Genomic DNA, 7,906 nt, shown 5'->3' with positions numbered 1-7,906 from the left:
ATAGAACTCACGGTTAATATTTGGAAACACGCGGATATTTTCCTTAAAACGTCACGATACATTTTTAATGGAAATATACATTTTTTAATCTACACGAATATTTGTTTTACATTTATATATATATTTTTTTGAAATGTGAGGAACTTGTTTTTGAAGTCCTGGAATATTATCATTAAATTATCTTAATTTCTCGAACTTTTTTGACGTTGTATACACATTTTGTTGAATCACGGGTATATTTTTTAATGGAGACTGCTAGGCATCCATCGATGGATTTGTAGTAATCATCCACAATCCTTGTAGCCGTCCGATGTATACGCGTGCACCGTCAGATCGTCAGTTCGGTCGCCTCCGTCCATCACAAAAAATTCTGAAACAACGCTCCAGTTGCAGAAACAAGCACGCTGGATCTACGCGCAACCATCGGATCCGCTCCAGCTGGACACCTTATAATTCCTGAAACGACGATCGAGTTGCAGAAATTTTTCCTTTGTTGCAAGAAATAAACTTTGGACCTGTTAATTCCTGAAACAACGGTCGAGTTTCAAAAACAATTTGCTTGTTGCAGAATTTTTTTTGCAACAAGATATTTGTTCTAATTTTTTGAAACAGAGACCATGTTGCGGAAACTCGTTATTGCACCTACTTGCACTAGCTTCGCTGCCGTTAATCGCAACAACGTCGTTGTTGCAGAAATCCAGTTGCGGATAGATCATGCGCCCGCGGGAAGTCTCCGCAACTGTTACAGAGCATCGGTGGCTATAGGAGCTGAGCGCCGGCCTTGTAGCACCGGGGACGAGCCTTGTGGCAGTGTGCCCTGATGGCGCAGTATCAACTGCTAGCAACCGCGAGCAGCTCGACCACATATTCACAAACTGGCAGCTTGGGGCGCCATGACTTGATGTAAAAAGGAAAGAGTGGGAGGAGTAAGGTCTGCTTGTTGCAAGGGATGAGGGAAAACCATGGCTGCTTGCTGCTAGGAGCAGCAAAAGCGTGTTGGTGGCTTGACTGCAAGGCGCTTCGTGTGTGAGGAATTGAATATGTATGCGGTGACCTGAGAGATAGAGGAGAGCGACCCGGAAATATTTTTGAGGAGAGGATGAAGCTTCGAGTTCTCTGAAAAGGATAAGACTGAGAGAAAAACGTGGGTCATGGTGACACATGACACATAGTCGAGGCGGTTGATGCTCATGGTAGATCCGCCGGCGGAAAGGAAACGTTTTCCTTTTTTAATTGTCACAAACATTTGCTTTTGAAAGTTAACATTTTTAAAATTGCTCTAATTTTTCACCCTATTTTAAATATTTTAGATTGCCTTCCTAAAATTTTGCAAGTACATATATTTGTTGAATATGTGCATTTAACTGAAATATAAACACAATCTAGAAGAGAAAAAAGAAATGTTGTGTGAAGTCAGCAAGACGATCCACGTACCGCTGGGCTGGCCCACGACGGCCGCTCTGTAGACCTCGCAGTAGGCGGCACATAAGCGCACCTGAATAATACCCCTCAATATTGTTTTTTGTTGGTCGCAGTATAATAGGAGGCCCCCGTGCATACGGGCTCAAAATGTCCACCCGATTATACATTTACCAAGGTAGGAAGTGTATAGTAACAGCGTTACGTACAAACCATCTGTTCGGATGAATTACTTTGCATCGTTGATGACATACATGCACATGGTAGCTACGTAGATTACAGAGTAGAAACTCGGCCCCGTGTTACAGGTAGATGCTTTCTTAGCCGGCGAGAGCGCTGGTGTTGTAGACGAGGAGGGCGCCGCCGCCGAGCAGGCCGGCGAGGGTGACGGCCCAGATAAGAAGCCCGGTCGTTCCTGCATGTGGATATTAGGGCCGAGGATGAGCTTACTGTTTTTGTGAGAGAATTTGAACGAGGGAAAACCATGCCTATACCGTTCTCATTTCTCAAGAACGAGACAAAGAACCCTACACCTCTTAGGTCTCCTTTGTGGTTCAAAGGAAAAGTAAATGAATATTTTCTTTCCTGTGGTGATACTACTCATGCCTTTTGGTTAGAAGGAATGAAGCAAAGAACAAATGAAAGAAGTTTTCCTTTGAGTCCACTTTCAGTGAAAAGGAAATTTAACATCTAGTTTGACCTCCTTTTCAAATTCATATGCATGAAGGACAAGACTATAAGCCTTAGTGGCATAATAATATTCTAATTATATGTTTCCATGTGGTTTGATTTAATATGACCATGTTTATTAGGTTTCTGGTGTTTTCATTTCTTGAGATTTTATAATCCTGCAGATCAAACGAACCTATATACGGGGAATCACATAATATGACAAATTTCTGGATACATCTATCTGGTTACCACCAAACTTCCCTCCATTAGTTCCTTATGCTTACTAATTATTTGATACTGGAAAAGAAATACTATCACATGTATTGCTTGTACTTTTTATTATCATAGATAATATATTTGCATGGTCTATGCTTAGTACACGTTTGAATGATTAGCTTAATTATGAGATTAATATTGTTAGTATTGTCACCATGGTCTACTTCTTGAGTAATTTAATAAAATTTTTTTGCTAATATATCCAACAGAGATAACAAATTAAATAGGATAGTATCTCTCTCATGCAGCAATTACTGCCCAAAACAAGCACCTCTAACTACATGGTAATTCACATAGCCAATTATCAGTTGAATATATAATTGATGTTCTGCCCCACAAATTTTTATAGTTGCTCAACTATCAGTTGAGTATATAATTGATGTTCTGCCCCACAAATTTTTATTGTTGCTTTTCTTTCAAGCAGAAGATTCAACTCTCCTCCATCGGTCCTGTGGCTACGATTTTTACGCTGTGGCTAGTGAAGCAATAATTTGTACAATAAGTGCCAACTTTAATCAGGTGCATGTATCACAACTGCGCCCTCTTTTTTTTTTTAAAGAAAAGAAACATGTGCATGCATCAACATTTGAACGCATCTGACTGTCTGGACACCAGAATTCTACTTGTATAAACATGTATTATAAGAGCTACAAACAGTAAAGCTACTCACCACCGGCGTAGCGGTCACCAGATTCGGACCATTCCTCTGGCGTGTAGATTGGGCTGCGAATTAGCAACACGAGCGACTGTTAGGTACGGTAATCATCTCATCGACCGATTGCAGTTTTTACCAAGGATGATGAAATTTCCATTCGTATCTTCTGTTGGGTTACCTGTAGCCGTCGACGTTGGCGCCGTACTTGTCAACAAACTGGTAGACACCCTTCTTGCCGACCTTCCTGCCGTTGGCGTCGATGTCGACGGTCAAGCCGCCTCCGAGTCCTGCGTAGAAACGCAGATTTCCTCGAATTAGACCACCGGATCCATGGATCGTCATCAGATCTCGCATGCATGCAGGGGATGGGTGATGACGACGGGCGGGCGTACGTACCGAGGGGCTTGTCGACCTTGATCTTCTTGCCACCGCTGCAGACGACGGCGAAGGAGGAGCCCCGGCGGGAGAGGGACGGCAGGCTCGTCGGCGCCACAATCGGCGAGGTGATCATGGAGGCTGCCATCGTATCTCGCTCGCGCTCTCGCTCTCTCTCAAGCTATGTCTGTCTGAAGAAAAGCGTCCAGCACTGGCGCGGCGACGGGCCAATATACTCCAGCTCGAGGGCGCCCAGACGTGCGGCCGGGTGCGCGCGTGGATGGGATAACGCTGTGTGTGACCGGCGCGCCGCTCGCGTGGCGGCACGGGTGTGGCCGGCTTGCGATACGTTATCCTCATCGGACCGGTTCATGAGGAATACCCTAACCGGGAACAGTGGAAATGTTTGTGGCAGTGACTGCGTGCGCGCAATCAGCTACATGTGGTGGGCAGGAGTCCGGTTCAAAGGTTGGAGCGAGCGTCCGCATAGTTGATTAAAAAAGTGAAATTGACATCGACAAGTAAATGTAGAGCTCTCTTTATTACACATTGATCATTTTCTTTTCAAACTCATTGATCAATTTTTTGTACACAAAGTTGCTCTTCTTTATATATAACTTAGGAGTGAAGGGATAATTAAGTGCCCACTTTACATTAAGTGGGCTACCAAATGGACGGTTGATCGAGATGTGATGCCGTGTCCCCGTGGGTACCCAATGTTTTCATTTGGAATCCATCTTTATTTTGTATTAGAAGCAATGGTGATAGAACTAAAATTTATCTCGTTTGAAGAAAGTTATATATTTTTTGAGTTCCAAACTATATTTTTATTTGGAGGCAAATTATGTTCTATTTACAGGGTGCAATGTTGAACGAACGAAATATTTTTGTCATTTGAAACAATTTAATGCTACGCTGAAACACCTCGTTATTTATCCGAAGCACATCTTTCCTACTTTGGAAACAAAAATCTACATGTACACATACTCTTACTTGTCTGGGAAGCGATCTCTTTAGCCCTAGAAGGGAAATATTATTTGTACGAGTATTTTTGGTATTTAGCTATAGAAACAAATTTTGGATCATAATAAGGAAGCAAATTGCGTGGCATAGAATGTCATTTTTGCTACATTCCTTGAAATCCGAAATCAGTTCCCTCCAAATCTGGAAAAGTTGAAAGCAAATCACGCACAATTAGCGTTGATTGGTTTCAATTTAGGAAACTCCTCACGCAGCGGCCACCATACTAATATAACGGCTCTGCATGCTTCTCATCCTACAGTTAGGCAGTAGTCTGATGTCCCTAGCGGTCCCTAATAAATATTAATAATTGCCATAGATATGATACTGTACATGTTTCTGATTCATGGCATGGAGTATTTGAAGGTGTTAATTTGGTATGAAAAGATGTCAGTCATTTAATGCGTAAGAAATACTCTACTATATTTATGGCAATTAATAATATTTATTTGTATATTTATAAAAGCAGATTCTTAGGCCATAAATTGCATTGCATGAATGGCAACCGTTAAGTTTGTGATAGGCTCGAAATCATATATATACACATATGGCTGTATACGCATTATCAAATTCACAATTCAAGTTTTCACAATGAAAGGATGCCAAGCTTTTGGAGTGACCCTTCTCGTGTCATATCTTGTTCTAGCCACCAGAGGAGAAGATGTAAGAACTACAAAGAACAGGGAAAATATTGACCAGATTCGACAAGTTAATGAAACTATTGTGGTAAGAAAAGTATTTATCTTATTATGCATATTGCATTTTTTTTTTGTGTCTAACAAGAAGATGAATCAAACAGACGGATGTTGGAGATGTCTATGACTGCATTGATGTGAATCTTCAACCAGCATTTAACCATCCATTGTTGAAAGACCACAAAATTCAGGTATATTACATCCATATGGGTATGATTTATGATCATAGTTGGGCTCATACTGATGTAGCTTCATGTTTGGGTGCATAGACGAGTATTAAGTTTTATAAAATACATGAATGTTAGGAAGATACGAGATGATGGAAATAAATCCTAATTTAGGTCATATACTATGGTTTGAATTATTATAATTCATACTCCCTTCTACTAGTTGCGAGAGTCATAATTTGTTCCAATTACTTTTATTATAAGGTGATCATATTTTCTTGTCAAATAGATGGAGCCAAGTTCCTTTCCGAATGGACTAAATGTCAAGTCTCCATTCCTACGTGTCGAATCCGAAGCTCATCTATCTATCATTGAATGCCCAATTGGAACAATTCCAATACTTCGTAACAATGGAAATGATCTTATAGCAGGACACAATATTGATGCAGCGTTTACCAAGTTTAAGCAACAAGGGGTGAGTTTTCTATTTTCATTTTCAAAATTATCTAGTTATCATAGGTTGATTATGAAACTATACATATATATTGCATAGTGAATTGTAAAAATAGGTCAAATAATCAAACAAATTTTAAAAGATTATTCTAGTTTAAAGTTATCCTTAAATGATGCTTTGCAAGATGAAATATATGGATGATAGTCACAAAAGCAATAAGCGGAGCAATCCATTCAATATCATGGAAAATTAGGAATAAAGGTCATCCTTATTTGAATTTTTGAGGGGTTAGTATTTAATATTATACTTATTTATTTTAATTTAGCTAAATAATAAGTTGTATCGATGTTCTTTCCAGTGTATGCGAATGAATTTCATTTGTTTTACCAAGTATCTCCAAAACCTCTTGAAGGGTTCTATCTATGATATTTTTATGTACTCGCAGCTTTAATCTACAGTCATCAATAATATACACTATTTTCCTTATATATAATGGTTAATATTTAGTCATCACAATGTCACTAATTATTCTGGATTTTAGGTGGCAGGAATTAAAAATTATGATAATGTATATGGGGCACGAGCTACAATAAATGTTTATGAGCCAAAAGTGAAGAAAGATAGTAAAGACCTCAGTGCAACGGGGGTTCAAATTGATAATGGGCCAAATGGACTTGAAGGTATAATTGTTGGTTATTCGGTAGCTCCAAACTTGGTTGGTGATAGCTTCGCGAGGTTTCATATTGCTTGGGTAATGAATAATATGTTTTTGGACTACATGCTTATTATAATGAGGAATTACAAATATAAGTTTATAGTTTTATTAACCTATAGTAAACATGTGTACTAGGATGACGGCGCATCGAACAAGTCATGCTATGATCACACATGTCCTGGTTTCGTGCAAGTTAACCACAACTTTGCTCTTGGTGGAAGATTACAACATGTTTCAGTCTATAATGGGAAACAATATGTAATTAAGATCCTTATTTTCAAGGTATTTTCTTGTGCTTCAAATTAAATTTCTTATATAGGATGTATAAGCAATGCATGGACAAATGTGAATTTACATCACATATTTATGTACATAATCATTTAGGCAATTCACTACGATATAAGTTTGAGTTACTTAATATCATGAGTTGATAGGTTGTTTCCTATCATCTCACTCCTACATATATCTTTTGACAAAATTTTGCAAAAGGTAAATAGCATGCTTAAAACTGAACTTGCCGATTATCATACCATCAGAACAACAGAATTTGTAAAGCACTATAGATTTTGACATATTCATGGATTAACGCATATATACTATTTATTTATAGCTCTTGCTATGAGTAAAAGGTTATGACAAGAGTTCACGCTATAATATCAAGAAGAATAGCCTCGTATGCATGAATTTTTTTACATCATTGTATGGAATTAATAACCTTTACTTTCATGATCTGGATTTTATTAGGACACAAAGACAAATAATTGGTGGGTAGCGTATGGTGAAGCGAATATACCCATCGGATACTGGCCAAATTCATTATTCACTTACCTTAGGGATAAAGGTAATTACACATTATGGGGTGGGCATGTTTCGGGTCCGACGGCTTCATCTGATTCTCCGCAAATGGGTAGTGGGCATTTTGCCTCCGAAGGACATGGCAAAGCAGCTTTCATAAAAAGCATCCAAATTATTGACGAGAATAACAAGCTTGTTACTCCAAATGAGAACAGAGTCGTTGTTGGCACTAGTGATATAACAAAATACACTGTTGATGGTTATGGCATTGATAAGGAGGGCATGCATATGTATTATGGTGGACCAGGTAATTTCGTGTAAGTATGTAATCTACAAACTGCAATAAAGTTGTCACTATACTTGTCGAGTTGGACATATATAACTAGAAAAACCTCGCGCATGCGGTGGCACACTACGGATGTTTGATGTTTGGTAATCTCTCTTTCTCTCTCTCTCTCTCTCAAAAGTTGCAGGTGTGCATAGATCTCATCTTATGGCCATTGGTGAACTGCTTGCTTAATTACCTTTTAATCGCTGCACATCCTCTCAACTTTTAACCGCTGCATGTCGTCTCAGTCTCTCTTCGTTCGGTGCTTTCAAGAACAATTAATGGATTAACAACCTCCTACGATTTCTCCACACATGTATACGCGCACACACAGA

The 7,906-nt window shown here is 39.1% G+C and overlaps 2 protein-coding genes across 2 annotated transcripts; one reads left to right on the top strand and one right to left on the bottom strand.

The window, feature by feature from the left end:
- Positions 1–1,588: 1,588 nt before the first annotated feature.
- LOC123402786 (photosystem II 10 kDa polypeptide, chloroplastic-like) lies at positions 1,589–3,651 on the bottom strand. Its single transcript, XM_045096750.1, has 4 exons — positions 3,419–3,651; positions 3,201–3,309; positions 3,038–3,090; positions 1,589–1,834 (listed from the first exon to the last, which is right to left on the bottom strand). The coding sequence occupies exons 1-4, from the start codon at positions 3,543–3,545 to the stop codon at positions 1,740–1,742; spliced, it is 384 nt and encodes a 127-aa protein (XP_044952685.1). The 5' UTR covers positions 3,546–3,651; the 3' UTR covers positions 1,589–1,739.
- Positions 3,652–5,007: 1,356 nt separating this feature from the next.
- Positions 5,008–7,564, top strand: LOC123402785. The gene is made up of 6 exons (XM_045096749.1): positions 5,008–5,143; positions 5,217–5,303; positions 5,569–5,754; positions 6,275–6,484; positions 6,584–6,730; positions 7,193–7,564. Exons 1-6 carry the CDS (start codon positions 5,009–5,011, stop codon positions 7,562–7,564), a joined length of 1,137 nt encoding a protein of 378 aa, XP_044952684.1. The 5' UTR covers position 5,008.
- The last annotated feature ends 342 nt before the right edge of the window (positions 7,565–7,906 follow it).

The sequence above is a fragment of the Hordeum vulgare genome, chromosome 6H (assembly GCF_904849725.1).
Source record: "Hordeum vulgare subsp. vulgare chromosome 6H, MorexV3_pseudomolecules_assembly, whole genome shotgun sequence".
Classification (NCBI taxonomy): Eukaryota; Viridiplantae; Streptophyta; class Magnoliopsida; order Poales; family Poaceae; genus Hordeum; species Hordeum vulgare.
Note: the sequence above shows the minus strand (reverse complement) of the source record. Positions and strands in the feature narration are given on the sequence as shown.

Bases quoted from the DNA above. Each gene is read 5' to 3' on its own strand.
- LOC123402785 (XM_045096749.1), top strand. From the start codon at position 5,009: ATGAAAGGATGCCAAGCTTTTGGAGTGACCCTTCTCGTGTCATATCTT. The intron at 6,485-6,583 runs GTAATGAATAAT...CATGTGTACTAG, and splicing joins CGAGGTTTCATATTGCTTGG to GATGACGGCGCATCGAACAA. The intron at 6,731-7,192 runs GTATTTTCTTGT...GGATTTTATTAG, and splicing joins TTAAGATCCTTATTTTCAAG to GACACAAAGACAAATAATTG.
- LOC123402786 (XM_045096750.1), bottom strand. From the start codon at position 3,545: ATGGCAGCCTCCATGATCACCTCGCCGATTGTGGCGCCGACGAGCCTG. The intron at 3,091-3,200 runs GTAACCCAACAG...GCTAATTCGCAG, and splicing joins GCCAACGTCGACGGCTACAG to CCCAATCTACACGCCAGAGG. The intron at 1,835-3,037 runs GTGAGTAGCTTT...ATCCACATGCAG, and splicing joins TGGTGACCGCTACGCCGGTG to GAACGACCGGGCTTCTTATC.